Here is a 26,997-nt window from a genome sequence, read left to right as displayed (position 1 = left end):
TCCAAAACGAACAGGTCTCAGTGGGTTGCAACAATCATAACAGAATTTCAATTTTTGGGTGACCTTTTTTTATTGCTTTGGTTCTTTTAATGTTTAATTATTTATTTGCAAAATAGAAGTATTACAGATTTGACCATGTTTAGCAGAACACATCCACTATCTCATCATTATATAAAAATGAGATATTTGATATACCTGTACTTGTACCTGTACCTCCCCTCACAAACAAACAAGGACATTTTTTAAATGGTTATAAATATTTTATTCACAATAGAGCTTTTTTCATATATTATTATCATTGTATTTACACAAAATATATATATATATTTTTTTTTTTTCTGATTAACAAGTTGATAATTTGTATAGAATTTAAGCAAACACTGTTGGTAGCATCATTTGTAGTGCAAAAGGGTTGTGCATGATTGGCCTTCATTAAGCAGTTACCTTCATATTTAAAAAAAAAAATAAAACTTCACTTTTAAATATTGCATGTAAAAAATAGCTTTAGGCGTATGACATCTTTCCAAGGTAGTTTGCTGGAACGTAGCCTTTCTGTCCATTAGATTCAGCAAGCCACCAGTCTTTGTTTCCGCCGAGATCTGAAAACTGAAGGATACGAACGTGTTGGTACTCCTGAAGTGTGAGCTCTTGTTCACAGCGAGCCTTGAATGCATAAACGGCATAGAACTGTGGAGAAAAGAACAAATAAATCAATCTCTTTTTGTTATCCACTCTTTATCTCGGAAAACATGAAAATACAACTTTTAAACATCAGCAGTCATTTGTGTTTTAACTTGACTGACACAAAACCTTGTAGTGTACAGATGAAAAAAAAAATTGTAAGACAGAGCAGCAGATGGCGCCGTCTGACCAAATTTGGAGCTGTTTGTCATCCATTTACTTTTTTTTTAAATCAACACTCTTTCATCAAAACATATATAAAGTTTCAGCCTCTGAAACCTTTTTTTTCTAAATATATAAAGTAATGAAAAAAATGACACCATAGCCTATATGTTTCACCCCCTTAATTGTACAGTATGTTTCTGTTTCAGTAGCTATATTCTGTTTCACTTTACATGCCTGTACAACTGTCAGAAAGCTACTTGACATTAGGCAAAAAAACACACACAAACACACACAAAAATCCTTCTGTGATATTGGCTTAGTTTTACATTGCATTCCTCATTTCTTTAGGAAATGGTATATAAAATAAAAAGTTCTAAACACCAAGGATTGGTAATTTAATCAACATCAAAGATTTGTTCAAAATGGATGATTCATTTAGAAATGACGCAATTACTAATGGATCGTTAATTTGTTAACTTCAAATTCATTGACTTTAAAATTAATAATAAAAAATAAAAACAACAGGAAGGAAGGAAATACTGCAGTGTACTCCTGAGATGCGCAGGTGTTCTGTTCTAACTTTTTGTGGAACTATTTTTGTTGGCTGACTATAATTATTCTGTTTAGTAATCAATTTTAAATTTGTGATTGTTTTCTAGTGCTGACATTAGGAACATTTCTGTGATATTAATTGCTAAAAGGTTTATTTCCCCTTTTTCTTTCATTACTTCAGATGTGAAACGTAGTTTAACACTTTTCTTCCAAGTAATATATCTCACACAGGGTTCCCTGAATACAGGGTTATTCTATCACAGGGTTCCCGCAGGTCATGGAATTTCTGGAAAATCATCTGGACATTGAAAGTCAGAGAATTTTATTTATTTATTTATTTAAATGTAACTTTTCTATAAATTCATTAATTAATTTTCTTGTTGGCTTAGTCCCTTTATTAATCCGCGGACGCCACAGCGGAATGAACCGCCAACTTATCCAAGTTTTTATGCAGCGGATGCCCTTCCAGCCACAACCCATCTCTGGGAAACATCCACACACACATTCACACACACACACACTATGGACAATTTACTCTACCCAATTCACCTGTACCACATGTCTTTGGACTGTGGGGGAAACCGGAGCACCCGGAGGAAACCCATGCGAAGGCAGGGAGAGCATGCAATCTCCACACAGAAACACTAACTGAGCCGAGGTTCAAACCAGCGACCCAGCGACCATCTAGCTGTGAGGCGACTGCACTACCTACTGCACCACTGCCTCGCCTTTTCTATAAGTTAGCCATAAAAGCTCATTTTTATGCAGTCCACTTCCACTGAAGGCTAAAATCCCCTAAAAATAATTATAAAAAAATGTAATGACAAAAAGTGACGCAGTGGAGGTTGCATGTTCTCCCTGCGTTCGCGTGGGTGTCCTGTGGGTGCTCCGGTTTTCCCGACTGTCCAAAGACATGCAGTACAGGCGAAGTGGGTAGGCTAAATTGTCCGTAGTGTATGAGTGTGAATGGACGTTTCCCAGAGATGGGTTGTGGTGGGAAGGGCATCCGCAGCGTAAAAACACATACTGGATAAGTTGGCGGTTCATTCCGTTGTGGATTAATAAAGAGACTACGCCGAAAAGAAAATGAATTTAAAGACAGAAAAGCTAAATTGTAAAATTTTTAAAACTACTATTGAGCTATCAAATATGGCAGTGGATGGGAGCAATTCACAGCCACTCAAACAAAGTACCTCAGTTTGTAAATCTGAGATGAATAGTTGTTCATTTTTGTTCTCAAAGTGGCAATTACGATCACATGAAATTATATCATGAATCATGTGTCTTACATGTTGGTCATCTGAGGTGTCCAGCTCATCCTGTGGTGCAGACTGGGGAGACACACTGTCTGAAGTGCTAAAGCTCCTCATGCTGCTGCTTCTGCTGGCCGACACAAACAGACTCAGATTGTCAAAGTCATCCGGCCTCTCCGTCACCTCCCGCTGGGGGTTATAAGCCTTCAGGAATGAGGAATACACATATCCCTGCACACCTAAACACACACACAAAGAGAGACACACAAAGAGAAATGTCATTATAAGCAGCAGCAGGAGTCAGAATCACCTAATAGGAGCAAAAGAATGGCGGCTTTGTGAGACTGTAAAAGTGAATGTGATCTCCGACAGATCAGTTTCATTCCTCGAACACACTGGCTGTGGGATCTCTGATTACACTTTGTACATTCTTTAACGAATTAAAAGATCAGTTTTGTAACAAAGTGCTGATAAAACTTTCTTTTTAGTATTGCAATTTTGAAATATTTGAAGTAAAAAGTCATTTCAAGGGCTTAAGTGACTTTCAGTTGGTTTATTCTCCATTGTAGGCTTATGATGGTTCAAATTTTCTTTTCAGATTAATTGCTGAAACTTTTGCATCAATACAGTAATATTATGTGAATGATAAAATACCTCATAATGTATTGCTTAATTGTATTTTTTTGTTTATTATATATATATATATATATATATATATATATATATATATATATATATATATATATATATATATATATATATATATATTTATACACAAGAGTTTTAGAAACAACAAATATTAACTTGACATCTAGTTGATCATTTCACAAATAAAGCAGCACTTACTAGTTATTTGCTCCATTTAATAAAATGAAATTAGATTATGACTACAATTTTAACATGGTATTATGAGGCATTAACTAAGAAAATAATGTCATCTAAGATTAATAAAACTTGACCTAAATGTTAACTATTGGAGCCTTAATGCACAATGTTAACATACAATAGCCCTTTAAATAGTCACAGAATTTTCAAGTAATATTTTTGCATGTTATAAGCCAGATAACCATAAGAAAATATTATTGTTTGAACTATTAGGCTAAACAATGAAGTGTCCAATCATATGGTGCTGTTATGAAATTAGAATCTGAATATTCTTAAAAAACACTCTAAAAGTTGAAATAATAAATAATTATTAACTTTTGTGTTTTGAAGTGTCCACTATATCAATATTGTGCATGTTAATGATCATGATATACTGAGTTGTTGAATATCGTTATATGTCTGCTCCACTGACCTGAGCTACCACTATAGATGATAACAGACAAAAAGTCACCTGACATGGCAAGCATAATGGCAGTTCTGTTGGGAAGCAACAGCTCTCTGTGGAGCTGGTGAGAGGCTAGTTCATGTAGCCTATGTGACTAAGGCTTAAAACCTTACGGGATTTCTTTACTGTCTGCTGTAAGGTTATGGTGTGCTACAGCTACCAACAGATGCATCTAAAGTTTACACTTATTAATGCTTTAATGACATCTCCTGAAAAAGGTAATCGGTTTATAGGTTGTGCTTTAATAGTGTAAATAAGCAGTTTAAAAAAAAAAAAAAACTGCCAACATTTGTTTTGAAGTAACATTTGTATTAATGTGTTTGATGACAGCATAAATGTATAAAATCTTGGATTATACTGATCAAAAATAATTGAAAGATCAAAAGACCTGAGCTAATATTATGAACAAATACTGATTTATTAATCTTGATAAATCTTAACTTCATTCAGTTTTAATGTTGTATTTCAATAGGCTAATTCAAGATTTACAAACTAACAGTATGTGTACCACAAATTAATATTAGCTAACAATGTAGAACAGCATATACAAATAAAATAGCACTAACCTAAATTCATAAATGCTGTTACTATACAAACTTACATTTCTGAAGAATCATCTAACCTAGCTCAAAATGAAAATAAACTCTATCCATCCATCCATCTGTCCACACATTCATCCATCCATCTTCTGTTGTCTTATAAAATTAATGTAAATATTCTTTGTTGTTCTAAACTAAACTAATAGTTCTGAAACTAAAATTACAGTGGTGAAAAGACTTCCACAGCCAGTGGATACTGTTTCCCAACATTCTTCAAAATATCTTCTTTTATGATTAACAGAAAAAAGAATAATGATGATAAAATTTCTGAAAAAGAAAAAAATCTGCTGCTTGTTCAAACTACTTATTTAAAATTACTGTACATGAATCAACACAAATCGAAAGTTTTTTGGGGGGAATAGATTTATGTTCAATCCACTTAAATCTGTAAAAACAATGGTTAATTTAATTGATTTGTGTTGGGACAACATGAAGGAACTGTGTGGAAACCAGCATTTATTTACAGTGTTCAGTGATGATGCTTCTACTTATAGAAGTCTGACAAACTCAAACATACTCACTCCCAGTGTGCACTAGCCAGCGGCTGCTGCTGCCCATCGGGTCTCTGTCCTCCAGCAGAGCCACCAGCTCTCCCTCCAGCAGGCTGATGTCTTTTTCCTGACAGGCATTGCAGTTGCGCTTGAGTTGGTAGAGCTGTTTCACAGGATACTCTTCCAGGAGCCGAGCCCTCTGTTCCTCTGTCTGTCTGAGGATCTCTGGAGCCTAAACAGAACTTTGTCAGACTTTAAAGTTCAATTGAGTTTACCTGCATTTACCGTTTTGCTCTCCTACCATTTTCTTTTCCCGTTTCTCAAAGCTCACTTTGCGCTCCATCAGCTTTTGGGAATTTTCTTTGAAGAATCCAAGGTTGCTCAGCTCTTCCATGATAGAATTTTGGACTTCATTGAAGTTTGACAAGGGAACCTAAGATGGAACAAGCAATATGGTAAATATGAAGAGTTCAGGTGCATCTGAAATGTTATTCTAAAATGAGCATTTTCCTCAGCATCCTGTGTTTGTAGTAGTTATTTCACTTTAAAGGCAATGCAAAATGCATATTATTTGCCATAACAGTGGATTTACTGAACATACACACAGGAGCTAGAGAAAAATTTCAGACGGCATTTAGAGATTTTTTGCATCTGAACTCTTCATATCGTCACCTTAGATTTATACGATTCCATCTGACATTTTTTTCAAAATTGCGTTATTAACATATTCGTATTAAATGACAACTTATTTACATTATGGAATGTTTTTTATAAATTGTTTACATTTTATTACTTTTTATTTTAAAACAAATATTACACACATGTTTGCTATGTGGAATGCAAAAACTTTGAAGCTAAATATCTCTAATACATTCAGAATGCAGACAGAACCTTATAATTCCAAGGTGACGATATGTTACATTTAAACATGAGAGAATCAGATCAGTGATTCTCTTCCAGTTCCTCTGAAACTATTCAAATGATGTAATGTATTTGTTCTAACATAATCTTAATTAAACTGCTAAAATGCTCAAATTAATGACATTCCTTTACAATAAGCTATAAAAATAACAACATTATGCTTTCTATTTGTTTTATTCAAACTAAAGTCTCATAGTTAATGGTGAAAAGAACATTGAAAAATTATACTCAAGTAAAAATAGCATTATTTGCCAAAAAATGTAGTGCAAGTAAAAATATCTGTTCTACTAAAATGTAGTCCTTCTAAAAGTACTCAAAAGTAGTGAGTATAAATTTCACATTATATCCTTTAAATTAAAAGTTTAGCTTAAGATTGATGCATTTTACTTGCAAAGCGAAATCAGTATTTAGGCAAAAATCTAGCAGTGCCAATATATTAACTCTTAGGTTTTGCACTTTGAACCCTAACTAAACTCTAACTTTGAAACCTTGCTAAACAAGATGCTACAAACCAAGCTCATGCAGCACTAATAGAATACATCAGATTTGTGCATGTGCTTAAAAACGTAACATTCTGTACTGCTTTTAGTTGTTTAAAGCCATTTGGTGATTTCAGTCTTAATTTTCTTATCATGCAGTCTAAACAGCCTCTCAGTCCTTGTGTGTAATAATTTGGCATCTTCTTTGATACATGTAATGCTTCCACAAATCCTAAGAAAAACTACTCGGGTAATATGAGTATATGTAATTCTCTACTTTACACCGCTGTCCAAAGGTACATACTGTATAACAAATGGATTTTTGAATATTTTCCTGTTAAAGGGGGCCTTTGAATTCACAGGAAACCACTGCTATTGATTGAACAATCACAATATTGGTTAAAACATCATTTTAAACTAGAGGTGTCGTTTCAAAAACTTTTGAAAATTGTTTAAAATTGTACGTTTTTAAAAACAATACCATTATAGTATGTGTGTGAACTAAAAAAAAAAAAGAAAACGGTGACATCATGTGCATGCGTATTTCCAGAGTCATTTTAAGGGTAAGTGCATTCTATAGCCTTTGGTTTATGTATTACAGTTATGTACTTTACGGCATCAGAAGAATGCAGAGTAGGGTCAATCACTCAATGATAATTAGCAAAATCTCCACCTACAACTAAGTTGCATTACAGTGGAATATTCTGGACATCCTTTAAGAATTGGCTGCTGTATACTTCACAAATTTAAGAAACACTAGGCCACATGCCTAATGATGAATGAAAGTATGTTTACCAAAGCATTTTAGGCTGTCCAGCTTCAAAATGCCAGGATCACCTCCAAAAATTGATGACACAGCATTTTCCAACTGAAATTCTTTCTTTGCTATGATTCGGAATTCAATTCAGTATTACTAGTATAATACGAGTAATATGTTACTGTCTTGAATTCCAAATTTGAAAAATTAAAAAAAAACTTGAAGAATTTTACTAAATTCCAGTAATCAGTAATATTGACTAAAACTCCTTTGTTGTTCAATAGTTGTACAAGTACTGGACAACAGGGTAAAACAATGACTGACAGTGATGATTGCGTTGCTCTACCAAAGTTTTAGTTATCAACTCTTAGCTAAAAAAGAAATAAAAACAAAGACAGACCAAACAAACTGCCAGTCCCTCAAAATTCAGTAATTGGTCCCTAATTAGCTAATTAGCAGGTGTACATTTTTCCAATGAAGCTAGTGCCGTCACTGTAAGGGTTAGGGGTGGGGCTAGGTGTGTGCATTAAAAGCATTGCATGCAGAGTCATTTCCTTCACACCACCTAACATTAAGATATTACACTTAGAAAAACCATGTTAAGAATCCTTTTTTTTTTTTTTTACATCTGAACAACTTTATGAAAGATTTACAGAAAGAAATCAATCTGCTGGGGTTTTATAAATGAGGCCCATAATGTTTCTTTACAAAGTGGCCAGGTATGCACTTAGCATATTTTGAAAATGTTGCTATCTCTTGGTGAATCTTTTTAAAATGACAGATTACTCTATAATTTTTAATACATCGTTGTCATGTGAATTGTAAAAAAAAAAAGGGTATACAAATGTCCAGTCCCCATAATGAAAAATCTGCAATGAAAAGGGCTGGGCACAGTTATTTTGCTTGCATATGTATTGCAATACAAATGGCAGGATATAAATGAATTGTGCAACAAGTCATTTTACTGGTAGCTGCACCATTATTTAATGCCCCTGAAAAGCAGGTCTTAAGTCATGTGCCTTAACCATTGAACCTGCTGCAGCTCTACTTGATTATCATCAGCTTTGCTATTTTGTGACATAATTTGTGCTGCTTTTGGTTGATTGTGGTGGTTAAATATGCAAATGAGCTGCTGGGTCTTTTTAGTTTGCACATTGTCATTTGAATCATCTGCAGAACTGTCGACTCCCCTCTACACTTTTACGGAAAGGTGGCATCACACTAAATTGCCCTGTTTAATAATAAAGCCACATAAACCCAGAAATCATCATGTAGGCTAGTTATTAAAGTGTTTAATAGTAACATTCTTGATTTCCAGGTTCTGTGGGACCCTATACTCTATATGGATTCAAGATCCTTTATGGTACCAGTATAATCGACTAATGGTTTGTACAACAAAACATTGTAGACTGTAAATTGTGATATTTGACAACAGAGGTAACCTGATCAATTTTAAATTAGTTTTGCCATTAAGAAGGACCTTGAGCCCATTGCACAAAGCTGGTTTGGGAGGGTATCCAGGTACGTTTAGTTTGAGCAAAAAGTCAGTTTTCCAGTTTAAGATAGTGGGTTAGTTATGATCTGGTTTCATAGCTTTGGTAACTCACATTAAACATGTTCCGGATCAGGTTTAAATATGGGTTAGAGATTCCTAACCCAAACTGGACCCATCAGCTGACAAATAAGAGTAAAGTGAAAAGTAAAGCCACTCCTTGTATCATGCATATTTTTTTGCTCCAAATAAAAGCCCTTTTTTCAGCCAAAATGATCTTTTATTGCTAACAATTTTTATTTCCTGATTTATAATTATTTATCCTTTATTATTTATACTTTATTATATTTTCAAATAGTTTTGAATTGCCAATCAATATTAATAATTTCTTTAAATTTTAATTTACATTAAATATTTACATATGAAGTTGCTTTATTTTGTCTTTTAGCAGTTTGTGAACTTGATGATTGTATTGATATGCATCGATATAACTTAAAGATCCCTTAGATTTTTGCTGCATCAACAGTGTTTATTTCCACCTTGTTAGTGTATTAAAATTGATTATTTTTCTGATATCAGTGTCCCTTAATCTTCAGCAAAGTAGTGAATAGCTGACTTTAAACTGATCCTCTCGTGTGTTGTGTGATTGGCTGTACGTGTCAAAGTTAATCACAAACTCTGGGTGAAACCACAAGTAAACCGAGAAAGTTTATATCTTGGATTTGTTTGGTTTTGTCAACCCGAAACTTACTCTGCTACCCAGAATTAGTTCAACAGGCCTTGTGCTTTTCTAGCATGAAAAAAGGGCTCTCTTATTTTCTCAATACTACCTAACAGGTTTGCGATCTACAACAAAGAAAAAGTAATTGGGCCTCAACTCACCGGTAGCTGTTGGACAGGCGGTTGAGCTGCGTCCATCAGCTTTCGTATTAATTTCACTATACAAATCAAGCAGTTGGTGAGTATGGTCCTGGCGGCTTGGTTGAAGCATTGCAGCTCCTCTAGCAGTTGAGCATTGAGGGCCTCGTAATCTCTTTTAGCAAGGCCCTGTTCCTCATTTGAAGATCGGGAATCCAGCTGACTGCAGTAGTCCAACAGTTTATCATAACGCTTCTGTATCAGCTTCTGCGGTGACGCAAACATTCCCAGCAGGCTAGACAGAGGAGCCACAACCAAATGCTCCATGTGATCTTTCTGAAAAAGAAATATATACACATTGTCTTTTTAATGAGAGAAATTGATATATGGTTCATAGAAGAGGTGTTTAATTTCAGTGTCTGCAACAATTAAATGTAAACATGATATCAAATACATTAAAAGTATGTTAATGCATTTATCAACTTTATTGTTTCAAAGAAGCTTTGTGAAAATAAAATTTTATATTATTGATCACTGCATGCAGGTATACATCCACAAACCTTGAATTTTACTCACAGACACTACATACACTCACATGTAGAATTTATTGTTATTTATGTTCATTTGTAAATGTTGTCTTTATGTGTGTTTATTGTATGAACGATTCTTGAAGCTTGTTGGTTTCAATAGGCTGTGAGAAGTTTGAAAAGAGATTCATTGTTGATTTAGTCAATGGTAACGTGAAATCAAAGATTAGAGAATTGAACGTTTTGTTTGTGTATCTCATTGAGAAAAGACTTAAATGTGTATCTTTTTGAGAAAAGACTAAATTATCATCTCTCACGTGAAATTTCAATTATTTTCAAATATTTCCCAAATGCTGTTTAACAGAGAGACAGTTGTAGTTTGAACAAATCGTTAATTTATTTTGTCTTTGCTACGATGACAGCACATACACTAATATTATATTAGTTATTAGGAAAGATACTAGTATTCAGCTTAAAGTGTAATTTAAAGGCTTACCTAAGATAATTATGGGAATTAGGAAAGTCACAGGACAACAGTGGTTTGTTCTTAACAGACTAATGATATTGACCTTAGCAGAAAAGAAAAGAAATAAGACTTTCTCCAGAAGATAAAAATATACAGTAATAAAGATATTTTGAAATTTTTATCGCTCTGTTAAACATCATGTGGGTATTTGAAAAATAAAACTGTATGTATGTTCCAATGCATTTCAGGCAAAACCGATATGTTTCCGTAATAATTATCCAACATAGGACTACTCATTCCAACCTGGACTTTTTTAAATAGGTAAAAGAATAAGTGATCATGTTAATTTGATGAAAAACATCTTTCTGACAGGTAAACCTTGTCCTTTGAATAACATTGACAAAGTATAAACAATAAACTAAATAAATATACTTTTTACTGATTTGATTATTTGGTATATACCCATAATGCTGTGACAGAAAAGGAAGCATAGTATTTCACTCAGAAATTATATTTTGGGAACAGTTATCACGAAAACCAAAGGGACCACCAATGAAAACTATCTTTGGGCTAATTTGGGTACATTTACGTTCTTGGGGTGCACTGATTATTGTACACGGTCCCTTTTTGTGAAAAATAAATAAACTTTAGAAACAGAACATGACTATAACTTAAATCAAAATAGACTCTAGTATTTAGTGTTTAAATCAGAACAGTTGAAAATATTTATTTCAGTGTAGTTAAACTAGTGTCTGGTGATCACTTTGAGCTTGTGCATTACTCTACTTCCCATTGCTGCCAGGTAATGTTAAAGAGGAACTCGGCTCATTTATAAAGAATTGCAATGAATGTGAGATAGTTGTGGTTCATCATAATGGTTCATTTTTGTGAACAGAGAAAAGACTTACAAAGTGTTTGTATGGGTCGTTGCCATTCTTCTTTTGATGAAAGCCATTTGTGTCTATTTTATCCGGATCCTTCATTATAGATTCAAGATCCTGTGCATTTTGAACAGCAACTGATATCATCTCCTACAATATAAAAGAAATACATTAAAACAAACAAATTAGGATACAGTACTATTTGGCTTTTGAATCATTTAGAGCAATTTGACATCTTAAAAAACTGTAGTCTAGTAGTAGATTTAGATTTTAAAGTTACATAAAGGAGTCTTTATTTAAAATGTTTTAATAATAGCAATGCATTTAGAAGCTTTTGGATTTTTTTCTTCCCAAAATGCTAAAATCATTGCTTGTTACTTTAGCACTGCAAAAAATTAGATTCTAAAAAAATCAGATTTTGAGATAGTTTGGAATTGCATTATTTTGGCTTATATTAATAATTTACATATTTATTAGACTTTATCTCATAAGAGTGCCTAAAATCACATTATAAGCTAATCAATTTTATTTTGGTCTTTATAATTAAATTATTGTTTTCAAGAACTGTTGCTTTAGAAGAAAAATTGTATTTACAGTGCCGAAAGGCCTATTAAAACATGTTATGGGATGTTATAAAATATGTTTAAGGTTTTCACAGAGGTGATTTTATTTTTTTCCCATTTACTTTATAAAATGTGAAAAAACAGTCATAATTGTACACCGTTGGAAAAATAACTGACTAAATAAGTGTTCTATTGACATATGGTTTGTTCTAGGACAATATTTGGCAGAGATACTGTTCAGAAGTAAAAACTATTTTAAAATCTGGAATCGGGGAATTAAAAAAAAAATGAAATACTAAAAAAACATAGGTTTGAAATTGTCCAAATTGAGTTCTTAGCAATACATATTACTAACAATATTAATAACAATCAAATATTAAATGTTTATTTGTTTATACTAAGAATTTTATTAAAGAAAATGCCATCATGGATCTATAGATATGTTGATATTTGAATTATTTTTGGCTTTAAATAAAATTGATATAAATATACCCATAGAACTTGAAGACTGATTGTGTTGTTTATGTTTTGGATATTGTCCTTCCGTTTGTTATGAGAGCAAAATCTCAAAATTAGTCAAACTGATGCTTGCAAAACTCTGGTTCTTGCCTTTATGAGTGTTATTTTTTTGGATACTTAATTTGTAAGTCAGTCACATATACCTGTGTATAGAGCAAGTAACAGCTGATGTTTTTCACTAACTGCCTCACGGCTTTCTCAAGGTTACGGAAAAGTTTTTCCTCCTTGTCAAAAGCTTCATCTCTCACCTGTGAATAAGACAGAAGCCACAACAACACATTCACACTTACTTTACAGCGGCTTGTGTAAAAGCAAACTTAATTTTCTTTGTTTCTTTACTGTACCTGTGGCTCGACACCAGTGAGAATTTTAAAATAGCTGGTCAGGCGGTCAGATTTTTTCCTGATGGAATGAATGTTGAACTTGTTTAGTTTACCCATCAGTGAGGTTTCGTCATCACTCCTCTTATACTTCAGCACTGAAACAACAAGCAATGTATTATTTGCACACTCAAATTACTCCAAAAGAAGAAAAAGTGGATGCAAGCTAAATAATTAAATATGCATCAGTGTTTTTGAGAACTTCTATTGAAAAGGTCAACGAAGCAATAAGTTACAATAAGTTGTAGCATGAACAAAGCATTTTGAGTTGATTTAAAAAAAAATGAATAGTTCAATCAATCAATAGTTTGAGTTGTGACTCTGGCAGCAATTAATGTCAACAGAAAGCACATTCTACAAATATACAAATATTTGAAAATCTGAATCTAAATTTTAATTTTGCATTTAAAGTTGTCTAAATCAAGTTTTGATACATACAGTTGAAGTCAGAATTATTAGCCGCCCTGAATTATAAGCCCACTGTTTTTCCCCCAATTTCTGTTTAACAGAGAGATTTTTTCAACACATTTCTAAACATGATAGTTTTAAAAACTCATCTCTAATAACTGATTTATTTTATTTTTGCCATGATGACAATAAATAATATTTTATTAGATATTTTTCAAGACACTTCTATACAGCTTAAAGTTACATTTAAAGGCTTAACTAGGTTAATTAGGTTAACTAGGCAGGTTTGGGGTATAAGGTTTATGTAGCTTAAAGGGGCTAATAATATTGACCTTAAAGTGGTTATTAAAAAAATTAAAAACTGCTTTTATTCTAGCCGAAATAAAACAAATAAGACTTTCTCCAGGGGAAAAAATATTATTAGACATACTGCAAAAATTTCCTTGCTCTGTTAAACATCATTTGGTAAATATTTAATAAAGAAAAAAAAAATCAAACGAGGGCTAATTATTCTGACTTTAACTGTATATGGTATTACATTTACAAAACTATGGATCTTTACATAATATTTTAATGAACTTTGTCAGAAAAGGAAAATTGATCATTTTGACCATATATCCAACATAAGACCACATATCTCACCTATGTCTTTCCTCCTCTTAAACTCATTAATGTTGATGTTTATGATCTTCACTGTTGTAAGAGCTTCCTGTAAAGGCCTGTGGTCAGGGTGATCTGTGGGTGTCGCATTCCACAGTTCAGCCAATAGAAGTGGGTATTTCATGATGCGCTGGACTGGTTTAATGAGTAGAGAACCCATGTCAAGCAAATTAGGCTTCCCTCTAAATAGGATATTAAATGAAGAAACGGGGAGGGGGAGCAGAAACATTAAAACTTTTTGATTCAGTGGCTAATTTGTATCAATTTGTATGATCTCATTTGTATGTTTTAGTATGATTTTCTCCTTCCACAATAAGGTGTGAGTTAAGGGGCATGCCTCCTTTAAAAAATTGTAGGTTAATTTGAACCGAATCAAATTTTTACAAATTAGCCAAAATTCTTACATTAAGTAAAATAGTTATATTTCCTTGTGAGATCATCCAAGCCCAATATTACGTTAAATTAAATTTAAATGACACTTTTAAACATTATGGTTGTTTTTGTCCAAATCTGACTCAATGTTGTGTTTTAAAACAAAGCAGAATTTTAGTGGAGTATATTTTTAAAAGTCACAAGTTTAATTACAGTCTTATAAAATGTATTGTTTAAATATGTTCTGCTGCATAAGTATAAAAGCTAACATTTGTGTTGATTAAATATCTATTGGTTCTTTATAACAGTGTTTAGGTCAAGAAATGCATACTCACTCAAGGTCATATATTTTCCTGTGAGAGAAGAAACAACACATCATTAAATGTCAGAATTAGAGCCTGAAAAAGACCTGGACTTTATACATATCTTAGAGATGAAGGCAGTTAAAATCATTACTTGAGTGCTGATATGCATCTTCTGAACTGCTGCTGAATGTCTTCCTGGGCTTCATAAGACTTAAGTGAGGCATTAGCTTCATCGTGATGATAGCAGTAAATTTTATATACCTCCTCTATGACAGCTTTGGTTTGGATAAACACTTCTCCTAATAGAACAAAATGAAAAAGTATAGTTGGAGACAGGGTTGGGCAAAAATACAACGAAATGTTTTTATAATAAAATACCAAATACTTTAAGTGTAAGTGTATCAAAATAAACTGCAAAATACAGCAAACAAAAAATGTAGCAAAATAAAATACTGTATTTGTATTTAAAAATACTGTTGTGACATCTATAAGCATTTTTGTCCTGTTTTTGTGTATGTTTATGGATTATTTCTGCATGCCATGACAGTTTGCTGCCTGACTCAGTCTTTTGCCTATTTTAGGATTAATCTTTTGTGAATTACCTTGGGCACTACTTTTTGCTTCTGTTTTACCCCTGCCTGTTAGATCAATCTATTTGATTAAATATGCATTTGGTCATCACCCCAATTCACAACAAGAGGGTCACTTCTGTGATTTAGCATAATTGCATTAACATCAGAAGTTAAATATTTCCCAGATTTATGCAGACGTAAAGTTCACATGGACACCCGAGTTCATAAAACATTGTTTACTTAGATAAAACAAACACATCTGATGAAGCAAACAGATATTAAATGAACCCTGGTGAGCACCATGTGAACATGACTGAGAATGCAGTGCAGACTGCGATTTAAACAATTACACAAGACAAGTTTCTAAGCTCATGAAAGTAGATCAGATACATTTATGTTAGTCACATGAGGAGTACAGCTTCTGTGATTATATCAAAAATTGCTGTGAAAGTGCATAAGGTCATGGTCCCATTGTGTAATTGTAGCTAAAAATGTCATACCATTTCCCCAAACACAAATATACATATATATATATATATATATATATATATATATATATATATATATATATATATATATATATATATATATATATATATATATATATATATATATATATATATATATATATATATATATATTCTATAAATCAGCATATACATTTGTAAGATTTCAAGAATATTTTATACCATTTGCCATTACATTATTAAAGAAATAATCCATATTCAAATCAATGTATTAATTACTGTTGTAATCTATTAAAGGGATAGTTTATCCAACATTTTTATTCTGCCATCATTTACTCACACTTCAGTTATCTTATGCCTGTTGACTTGACTGTCTTCTGTTAAACAAGACATTTTGAAAAATGTTGAAAACCTTTAACCACTGATATACACGATGCTTGTTTTTCCAATAGATTCCCAGTACTGGGTTGCAGCTGGAAAGGCATCTGCCACATAAAACATATGCTAGAGTAATTGGTAGTTCATTTTGCTGTGGAAACCCCTGATAAATCAGGGACTAAGCCAAAGGATAGTGAGTGAGTGAGTGAGTGAGTGAGTGAGTGAGTGAGTGAGTAAGGGAGTGAGTGAGTGAGTGAGTGAGTGAGTGAGTGAGTGAGTGAGTGAGTGAGTGAGTGAGTGAGTGAGTGTTTCTACAACAATATATGTTAATGGCTACTGGTTTCCGACCTTCTTCAAAATATTTTCCTTTTTGTTCAACAGAGAATTGGAAGCTCAGCGAAATTTGGAACCACTTGAGAAAGAGCAAAAGGTCAGAAAATATTTATTTTTGGAGAAATATCCCCTAAACAATTTAAAATAGTTATTTATACAGGCATATTTGTTTATGATTTTAGGGATATATGCTAAACTGTCTGTAATCCTGGGTCAAAAAGTCTATGTCCTGTGTATTTTACTGTGAAGTACGGGCATTTGTGTGGCATGTTATTGTAGGGCTAAAAATGAATTTTTACATGCATGGACATTAAAGATAATTTCTAATCTAAAGGTAATTTCTAATCCTAACCCTAATCGAATCTAATAATCAAAAACAACAATCAGATTGAATCAATAACACACTATTTATACTTAAAGATGAGCTAATTATTGATGCTGGTGGAATACAATAATATATGTAATAATAATATATTTGAAAATGACCTATAAGCTGTGTTTCAGGGTCAGGGTCAGCTATGGCATCTTGGAGCCTTAGGAGCAGATCGTTAGAGACATCACACACAGACTCAATGTTGGTGAAAAGTCGATCCACATCCACAACCTACAACAAAGTAAATTCATTAGACTCCAATTCAATTAATGCATCAAATATAGAAATGGCATGTAGATTCTTAACAATCCACTATGTTCTAAACCTGTTCTAGTTTTGCAGTTAAAATATAGTGTGTTTAGCATGTAAAGGCCCAACAAACTATCGGTTCAATTAAAATCCAATTGAACCAGAAGCTGTGACCATTTTATTTATTTTTTGTATTGAAACACAGTTAAAGAAATAGAATATTAAATGAAACAACAGTGGGCGTGGCTTGTTTTTCTACAGCGAGCTGAATGGATGTAGTAATGTAGGCATTTCATTCAGAAAGATTGGGAAAAGAGTTTGGGGAGAGTTATTACAACTGACGCCTCTTTCTCACCATTCCTCTTTGTTGTCAAACCTGACAGTTGCAGCAGCATGGTTAAATAGGTTAGCCACGCCCATTTGCCAAGATATACGTAATCTGACAATGTAACTTAAAAGGAGTGCTTTTACAGATATCAATTAAAGATTACAAGGGCAACCAATTTTTTTTCTTTAGGTCATGCACAGATTAATTGTTCACCACAAAGCTAGCAATGTGAGCTGACAAAATCACATGGTTAGTTTTGATTTATTGGGGACTCAATCAAGACAGACGTTTTATGCACAAATCTGTGAGAATGTGGAACTGTGAACATGCCTGTGCTTCTCTCAGAGGAAGCAGAACTTCATTTATGCAAAGCTCTAAGTCCCGTTGATAATCTCCCTCCGTCCTGACTAGCTCCTCAATGACCTTTGACCTTTTTATCATCTTCCTGTGACGGATCTCTTCTGGATCCATGGCTGGAGATGCAAGTAAGGAGAGACCATGGGGGGACATTTTCTCTGATGTTAGGAAGAAAAAGAAGATCAATTAATTTCTGTAGTTTATATTTACAATGAGAAAAAGAGACATTTAAAAAGGTAAAAGAAGATAGTAAATAAAAGAAGGCCCAAGACAAAGCCTTGAGTAACAGGTGAAGAATATGATGATTTAATGATTTAAATATTATAATTTGGACAAACTGAGCGAGGAATTAGAGAAATAAGACCTAAATTAAGTGAGTGGAACAACTTAAAAAAAAATTGAGGTTAATATCTAAAATATCTTGATGGGAAATGGTAAGGCTAAACTTAAATCAAGCAAAATAAGCCACCAACAACAAATTGTTTGTAATTTTAATATGCAATGAGAACATTGTTCTAACATATTGTTTTCTGAGCAAAAGCCTTTTTGTTCTTAGCATTTTGCTACCATTTATGCATAGTAAGCTTTTAGGTAGCACTTTATGTTGTTAAACAAATGCTGCAATAAATATTCATTTAACAAAATAAAATGCAACCGAAAACCTTAATAAATATAAACTGTAACAAAATGCTAAGAACATAAGGGTTGTTGTTCAAAAAGTTTTTTTTATATAATTATTTGAGTGTTGTGGTGTTTTGTATTTATATTTTATTTGTTTGACATTGTGTGCAAATTCTGCAATCAGTATTTACACTAGCTTGTGGAAAAGCTGCTTGTGATGAACTTTGCTCCATCATGTGGCTTTCTCCTTCCTTTCTCCTGTTTATTATATTTGTTGTTGGCATACATTAAAGGTACTTAACCGATTTTACCCAGCAGACACACAGGGCCCTATTATACACCCGGCGCAATTGCTGTTTGCTAGTTTCAGCCTGGCGCAAGAGTTGCTTTGTTGTTTTGCGCCACGCTGTTTAAGTAGTAAATGCATTTGCGCTCATATGTGCACCCATAGACGTTCTGGTCTGAAAAGGGAGGCGTGTTAAGGCGCATTGCTGGCGCGTTGCTATTTTGAGAATCTATAATGGTCTGTTCTATAGACCAGAACAAAGCCGGTCTAAAGTGCAGCGCAGAGCGCATTAGTTGAGCACCTCGCTTACACACTGCTTAATACACACAAGGTGTAGAGCAGGGGTGGCCAATCCTGTTCCTGGAGATCTACCTTCCTGCAGATTTCAGTTGCAACTCTTATCAAACACACCTGTCTGTAATTATCAAGTGGATTTCAGGTCCTAATTAATTGGTTCAGGTGGGTTTGATGAGGGTAGGAGCTAAACTGTACATGATGGTAGATCTCCAGGAACAGGATTGAGCACCCCTGATGTAGAGCAATACGCAAATATCTTTACATAGAGACATCACACTCAATGTTGGTGAAAAGTCGATCCACATCCACAACCTACAACAAAGTAAATTCATTAGTCTCCAATTCAATTAATGCATCAAATATAGAAATGGCATATTTTGATGCAAAACAATTAAAACACTAAGTGTATGTATATATATATATATATATATATATATATATATATATATATATATATATATATATATATATATATATATATATATATATATATAGGATATAATAAGAATTTAAAGGATATAAATATAAAGGATTAAAATATTCTAAAACATTTTTTCAAGCCTACATAAATACAAAAACCATACTTTCATGCCTTCTTCATCTCAGGGGGATTTTTCAGTTTACTCATAACAATTTTTTGCTTTTGTTTAATGTTATTATTATTAGCAGTATTATTTATTATATTCATATTTATATTTGTTTTATTAAAAATAAGCTTAGATTTGCCCACCTGTCAGGTTTTAGACCATATGGGGCATAGCATGTGTATTAGGATATAACTTTTTTATATATAAAGTTTTTGAACACACTTCGTTATTATTGTTTACTTTTTCATTTGCTCGAAATTAGGACTGAATTTAGAAATAGTTTAGAAACAAATCTTTGCACTTAACAAACGAAATTAATTATAGGCTAATTGATGTCTGTGGTACAAGGTTTCCCACGAGAGCGAAAGTGAAATTAAACAATGAGGAAGCTTATCTCTCATTCTCACGCTGTAGATGCTCTGTTTAACTGTGTTCTTGCAAGTGAAATGCTCAGTTTTTCCACTTACAAAGTCCGTCATGTAAATAGCAAATGCGCTATGGCGCGACGCAACTGGTTCTAAAAGGGAATGGGAGATGAGACTGACTGGTTTAATCTCATAACACATCTATAACTCATTAAGAAAATAAGCTCAACCCTTTTAGGCGCAAAGCAGATTTTTCCGTCCTTATATTAGCAAAAGTGGATTCTGACACGCCCTGAAAGAGTTTGTGCCCTGCGCTTTGCACATTGCTCATGGATCGTCAAAATAGAGCCCTTAATGTCATAAGACATTAATATTAAGTTATGTTTAGGTCAAGTGACCAAAATTCAATATAAGCCAGCGTTTAAGGACAACGTTATTTTGATGTCCAATAATGAAGTCAAATAATGTTAATATAGCCGGTAACACTTTACAATAAGATTCATTAGTTAATGCATTTACTAACATGAACTAATCATGAACAACACATGTACAGCATTTATTAATCATCCAAGTCCGTGCTTGTTAGCATTAGTTAATGCACCGTGAGTTAACATGAACTAACAACGAACAACTGTATTTTCATTAACTAATGTTTACTAACATGAATAAATACTGTAGTAAATGTATTGTTCATTGTTTGTTCATGTTAGCAAATATATTAATTAACATTAACTAATAAACCTTATTGTAAAGTGTGACCATATAGCCTATGGTTGATTTTATGTTGTGTTGGAAAGTGACCAAAATCCAACATTGAGCCAACATCTTAAATATTGATGTCAAATACTGACATTTATTTGTCAGATATGGCAACAAAATCCAATGTCTGATAGAACTCATAGTAGGAATGTCCACAAAAAATGTCAAGCTGTAACATCATTAGATGTTGATATTTGGTTGAATTTAGATTGGATGTTGGATATTGATGTCGGCCTGACGTTGGGTTCTGACATCAACCTGTTCTTCATTTCTAAACAAAATGCAATGTCCCCATGACATTGGAGTGCAACGTCAGTTGGACATCATGTGGGTGTTCTGTGCTTGCTAGTAGAAGCATGGCCTGCAGAAAAGGGTTCTTGGATGTACCTGTGTGTGTGTAACTTGTTTTCAGTGGTGTAAAGTAACTAATTACAAATACTCAAATTACTGTAATTAATTACTTTTTATCAGGAATTGTGATTTATTGAGTAGTTTTAAAAATGTGTACTTTTACTCTTACTGGAGTACATTTTTAGTGCAGTATCTGTACTTTTAATCCACAACTTTCCTTCCTCCTGCAGTCACTACTTTTTTTCTTGTCTATGGAGATTAACAAAATCAGTCCTGTGATTTCTGTCCAATCAAATCACATATAGAAGGTAAATAACATCATAATGAGCTACCTCAAGACATAGACGATTTATAATTGCAGCAAACTGTTTGGAAGCATTAAAAGTGTCCAAGAAGATGTCCAAAATCAATATCAGTATTTAACATCAATAGGTTGGTTTAAGATGTTGGCTCGACATTGGATTTTGGTCACTTTCTAACAAAACCTAAAATCAACCAAATATCAACGTCATTTAACGTTGTTATTAGACATCAAAATAACGTTATACTTATAGACACTGGCTAGACATTGAATTTTGGTCACTTGACATCACAACCTAAATCTAACCTAATATTACGTCCTATGACATTGTGTACCTGCTGGGCACTAACTACATGCACTACAGAATGTTACGTTTACACACATCCACAAATTACATGTAAACGCATTAGCTTTTCACAGCATAATATTCACTACTCACTACTCATGAGTAATTTTAAAAGGGCTACTTTTTACTCATACTTTGAGTAAAATTGACAACATATACTTTTACTCTACTCACACTACATTTTTAGACAAGTAATGGTACTTTTACTTGAGTATGATTTTTAAGTACTCTTTCCACCTCTGCCTCACATTATGCCCACCATTAATGCAGCAATGTCAGTAAATCTTAACCTTGTAGGGACTGTTTTTTTTTTTTTTGTCCACATGAGAAAAATTGTTCATAAATTATAAATGTAAAAATCCAGAATGTTTTTGTGATAGTCTGGTTTAGGGTAGGCTTGTGGTGGGGGATATAATATATAATATGTGATTTGGTATATAGATTTTTGTACACAAAGTTTATAAAAGATGTAAATATAGATTATAATTCGCACACTTTTGCTATAATCTACATGAAGCTAAAAAATGATGTAAGATAAATAAGTTAAACAATGCGGGCATGTAGTCTGGGAAGTGAGATTATTCTTTCTAATCACCTCCATGTGACACTTCCTCCTGACAGAGACAGTGAAAGACAGAGGCCACAGGCAAAGGTGGGGTCAAGTGTCATATTACTTTTTGACACGGTATTACTATGCTGTAAAAATCTCAACCAGGACTTTTATATCTGTACTCCAATCTCAAAAATGATTTAGCATTTAGATTAATCATTGTATATATTTTTAATTTTGTCAAGTATGCAAAATGACTGCAGTAAGGTGCGTAGTTTCCCTTGCATTTAATGACAATTATATATGAAAAGATCCACATTTACATTTTAAATGAATGCTTTTAACATTAAACTACTAAACACTAAATATTTTTTCTTCAGGTGAAATGTTTTTATTCTTTTTCAAATATTTCCTATTGTATTTATTACAAAATCATTAGTCCCCATAGTAAATTATGCTCTTCAATCGGTTACAGAACTGTTGTCCAATGATTTGCCTAATCATCCTTGCCTACCAGCTGTAAATAACCTAGTTATGCCTAATAAATGCACTTTAAGCTGACTACTCGTATCTTACAAAATATAACTCCATGTACTGACATATAGCCAAAGACAAAACAAATTCTTATTAGAAATGAGTTATTATAAGCACATAAATATTTATCAATTATTTATTATTTTTAATTAATTTGTTTTCAACTGTAAGTTTGAATTAATTAAATGTAATTGTAATTGAAATTTTGAAAGATATCATTGTTTAGTAAAGTAGTAAAGACCAAATCATCCTAGAATTTAAAGTCAAAGGTCATTAATTGACACTTTCAGAAATCCCAGTGTCTCTGTTTGATGTTTATTGCATTGAATATTACATTATTTTACAGTAAAATTAACAGCAATGTTAATTCATTTATAAGTTGCCACTGTACATGTAACAGTAGTTTATCTTTATCATTTATTTTTTTACATTTGCATTTTACATAAATTTTTTTCTGTAAAAAAAATACAATTGCATTCTTTCCAGGACACAATACTCTCACTCATATGTTCAAGAAATGTGCAACACAAGATAAAATTTGAGGAGCAAATCTTAGACAAAGAGTTTGCTTATATGACAATAGAGGATTGTGTTCCACTCATCTCATTCACACAGACTTATAAAACAAATCGCTGCCCTACAATTTACCTACAGTTGATGTGCTTACTGATGCAGAATAAGTCTGAATATGACACCAAGCTTAAGCTACTACAGTTAATTCAAAATTATAGCAAATGTTGCATAATTCAAATAGTATTAAAACATTCTCCAGTGAACTTGAATTTATCTGACTGAGCAATTGAGACAGGTAGAAGGTTCTCATGAAAGGAAAGCACAAAGCCTTTCATGAGACTTTTCACTGAAGGCAGACTAATGGAAACCTGTGCCGTGCAGAACAGATCACATTTCTGCAGGTAAACGTGACCTGACTAAACTTGATTTACTGAAGTCGAAGTTGCCTTTGTATTGAATCCATAACTATTTAAAAATTATTTTCAATGAACTAAAAGCCTCAAGCAAGACTACAATCCTGCACCTTCTCCGCTTGGTTTGTCTCAATAACACAAAGCAAACACACATCAAATATATCTCTTATCCACACAAGTGGAACCTGCCCTGCAAGTGCCCATTAAGAGCTTCTGTCTCATGTGATCAAGTGTTTGCTTAGGACATTGTTTTTTTGTTTTCTTTTTTTAAAGGGAATATCATATTTCAAACACGTTTACACAATCATACATCACTAAGCAGCTAATACACTGTCATTTTATTTAGTTGATTGTTTCATTACTTAGCATGAGACTTGAGGGATCCAGAACAATCAGGTTTATGAGCGTTTCCTGTTCAGGGATCAACATTTCCTCAATGATGTCATCATATTTGACTTTAAATGTGCCTCATGATAAACAGCTGGCTGTCAATGTCTAATATGTTGTAGAGACTAAATCTCTTGAAAATAAGCTGATGTAAACAGTAATTCCATTTTTTTTTTTTACATCAGATGACCAAAACTAACAATTAACAAGACATTTATTGCAATACTTATTAATCTTTGTTAACTAATGTTATTTAATAAAAAATACACCTTCATTGTTAGTTCACATGAGGATACACTGTAAAAAATGCTGGGTTCCACATTATCGATTTGTTCTGGGACAACATGAAGGAATTAAGTTCACTGATTAGTTTCTACAAGTTTAAGTGGATTAAACATAAATCTATTTTAAAGAGTTGTCTTGTTTTAGCTCATTTAAAATAAGTAGTTAGTAAATAGTGAACATTTTTTGAATGATCAGTATGAGAACATTTAGAAAATTATTAAAGAAAAATATCAAATAATAATTTTTATTTAAAGATTTTTTGTTGTCACTGCTAATTCATGTAACCCAATGAAGTTAGCTGTTGCTAACAAATGAAAATAAGAGTAGTCTAAAATCTAAATATGTTTTAAATATGACAGCTAACACAGTATTTTAAACCTAAAACTAAAATGTGGGCATATTTTCTTAAGTATTTCAGACACATTGTTTCATTAAGCAGATTTCTGAACATAAAATGCTTTGTTTACTTTTTAAAGATGAATTGTAAAGTCTCAGAATTCTCCTTGACACGAGTCGAGTTGATGACAGCTCATTTTGTTTATATAAGAGCTATTGTCTGAAAACACTGAAGCTTGTGTGACAAGATTGTCCTCATAGCTGTAGCTGTCACAGGTACACAATGTCATGACTTGGCTGCCCTGAAAATCTTCATTCCCTCTTCAGCTGATGTAGATAAACTAGTTGTAAACTTTTTGTGTGTATTAATGTTTTAGTGAGCTTGTGTGTGTGTGTGTGTGTGTGTGTGCGTGTGCGTGTGTGTGTGTGTGTGTGTGTGTGTGAATGTCTGTATGTTTGCGTGGATCAATGTGTCTATGTGTACAGGAGGAAGCGTACAAATCAGATTATCTGATAAGATTTTGAGAAATATAACAAAACAAAATTCAAAAAATCCAGACAACAAATAGTAACAGAGATATTTACAGCATTAGTAGTGATGATGACATGTATTAATAATACAATCAACATCTATAATAATAATAATAATAAAGTGTCATTAAGTTTGTGACGTGGTGAAAAACAAGAAGGTCAGCAAAAATAATGAATACTGAAATAAGATACCTCTGATCCCTTAGCCCATATCTAGTTAAACTAGTTTTCAACAGCTGATGTCATTCTCAAGTTATGATTATGATAACACTCATGTCATTACTACCAGACTGACAGGAAGGTTACAAGAAAAATGAATGAATCAATGAGTACACTCTTAACCCAAATTGTTGCTAGAAAACTGTGTGGAAACCTGTTGCCTTAAACCACTCAAAGTTTTACACAAGGTGAAACTAGATTATATGTTCATTCAGCTAGGACTGTTTAGTTTAACCTTGAGTAAAAACTAAAGTGCTTTATGGCAACAGGTTTTCTAGCAAAGTCAACTATTCGGGTTAAGAGTGTAGCTTTATATTTCTTATCCATCGCATGCAAAAAAGTGCAATGTGGGAAAAAACACACTAAAGATTAGATAGTAACTAGCAACTTCCTGATAAAGTAAACAACGTAAGCACTGTGGCTGAGCTTGTTTACGACTATTCCACAACCATGCTCAACACTGTGGCCGAGGAACAGTTTGCATATGTGACATCAGTCCAGTGGGAATAGATCTTTCTTTCTGTAACGTAACAACGCAACAGGTGCTAAGCATCAGCACACACACACACACACACACACATACACACACACATGCCCTCTGTTTTAATTCACTCCATACAAAGATCTAATGGAATTTGAGAGAGGGGCCTTTAAAAGTGCATAATTGATAGAAAAGCAGCTCTGTGCTAACCTGCTGCTCTGCAGGAAGAAGGATGAAGGAAAAATGAATGACAAAGTAGTAATGTGTTGCTGTTCACATTACAAAGACTCAGAGTTTTACTCCAAAAAATGACTAACAAAATTAACAGAACACTGCTTGTGACAAAAAACATAACATCCAGTTTGTGAATAATACAATACATTACCTTTAAGTTTTGAACTGTACTCTGTCTTGTCAGATTGGCTCCTTCTCACCAATGTTGCGATGCTGATGTCACCTTTGGAGGAGTCATCATCCACAATAGTGTCTGTCTTCCTCCTTTCCAGGTATCTTATGAAAAGTCTATTTCTCCTTTTAATGGTTTTGTCCTTTTCCTTTTTCTCCCCTTTTTCATTCTCCCTGTCATGCCCGCTGGCCTGGCTGGGATCCATGTTGACCCTCTCTGCTCCCACTTGTTTGGCTGTCTGGAGTTGAGGTGAAAGAGAGAGTCTGGGAAGAGGAACAGGTGCAGTGTTGCGTCTACTGCTGTGTAAACTCACTCCATGCAGGTAAACCCTCCCCCTCGCTCTGTTTCCGCCATACCTGCCTCAGGAGAGCTATAGCCACTCCTCCGCCATTTTCTCTTCACAAAAAAAATTACACTTATGAAGCTACAGATGAAGTGTTATGGACTTTTGACAGTTTGGTCTCCCCTAAATAGAAGGGAGATGGCTTAAATTGTGATTCGTGCAGGGAATTATCTTGCAGAGTTACTTGAATTTGCAAGGAAACATTTGCATACTTGTTGGGCATGTGGAAAATGACAAAGACAGAAAGAATCAGACCAGCAGGCAGCTAAGCCACAAGTAATATGTCTGTCAGAAAAATGTGTCTATCTATCTATCTATCTATCTATCTATCTATCTATCTATCTATCTATCTATCTATCTATCTATCTAT

The 26,997-nt window shown here is 33.3% G+C and overlaps 2 protein-coding genes across 4 annotated transcripts in view; one reads left to right on the top strand and one right to left on the bottom strand.

Moving 5' to 3' along the window:
* Positions 1-347: 347 nt before the first annotated feature.
* On the bottom strand, positions 348-26,573 carry arhgef38 (Rho guanine nucleotide exchange factor (GEF) 38). The gene is made up of 14 exons (XM_009291612.5): positions 26,264-26,573; positions 17,690-17,874; positions 16,896-17,013; positions 14,811-14,958; positions 14,690-14,707; positions 13,965-14,164; positions 12,879-13,012; positions 12,678-12,782; positions 11,480-11,602; positions 9,603-9,914; positions 5,373-5,504; positions 5,102-5,303; positions 2,688-2,890; positions 348-687 (listed from the first exon to the last, which is right to left on the bottom strand). The coding sequence occupies exons 1-14, from the start codon at positions 26,487-26,489 to the stop codon at positions 505-507; spliced, it is 2,289 nt and encodes a 762-aa protein (XP_009289887.1). The 5' UTR covers positions 26,490-26,573; the 3' UTR covers positions 348-504.
* Positions 8,545-26,997, top strand: part of ppa2 (inorganic pyrophosphatase 2) — a 40,588-nt gene continuing 22,135 nt past the window's right edge. Inside the window, exons 1-3 of one of the 3 annotated variants that reach the window (XM_073928043.1) lie at positions 8,545-8,591; positions 16,458-16,506; positions 26,529-26,606. Coding sequence is in view for 1 of the 3 variants with exons in the window: in XM_068215156.2 (XP_068071257.2) it covers positions 17,829-17,844; positions 26,529-26,606 (94 nt within the window). In the remaining 2 variants the exon portion in view is untranslated. Of the gene's footprint in view, positions 8,614-16,457; positions 16,507-17,775; positions 17,845-26,528; positions 26,607-26,997 lie in introns of those variants that run through there. The other 2 variants (XM_073927997.1, XM_068215156.2) reach the window with 2 other exon arrangements.

This window comes from Danio rerio, chromosome 1 (assembly GCF_049306965.1).
Source record: "Danio rerio strain Tuebingen ecotype United States chromosome 1, GRCz12tu, whole genome shotgun sequence".
Lineage (NCBI taxonomy): Eukaryota > Metazoa > Chordata > Actinopteri > Cypriniformes > Danionidae > Danio > Danio rerio.
This window is presented reverse-complemented; position numbering and strand designations above follow the sequence as displayed.

Bases quoted from the DNA above. Each gene is read 5' to 3' on its own strand.
- arhgef38 (XM_009291612.5), bottom strand. From the start codon at position 26,489: ATGGATCCCAGCCAGGCCAGCGGGCATGACAGGGAGAATGAAAAAGGG. The intron at 17,875-26,263 runs GTAATGTATTGT...TCCTAACATCAG, and splicing joins GTACAGTTCAAAACTTAAAG to AGAAAATGTCCCCCCATGGT. The intron at 2,891-5,101 runs GTGAGTATGTTT...GTGTGTGTTTAG, and splicing joins CTGGCTAGTGCACACTGGGA to GTGTGCAGGGATATGTGTAT.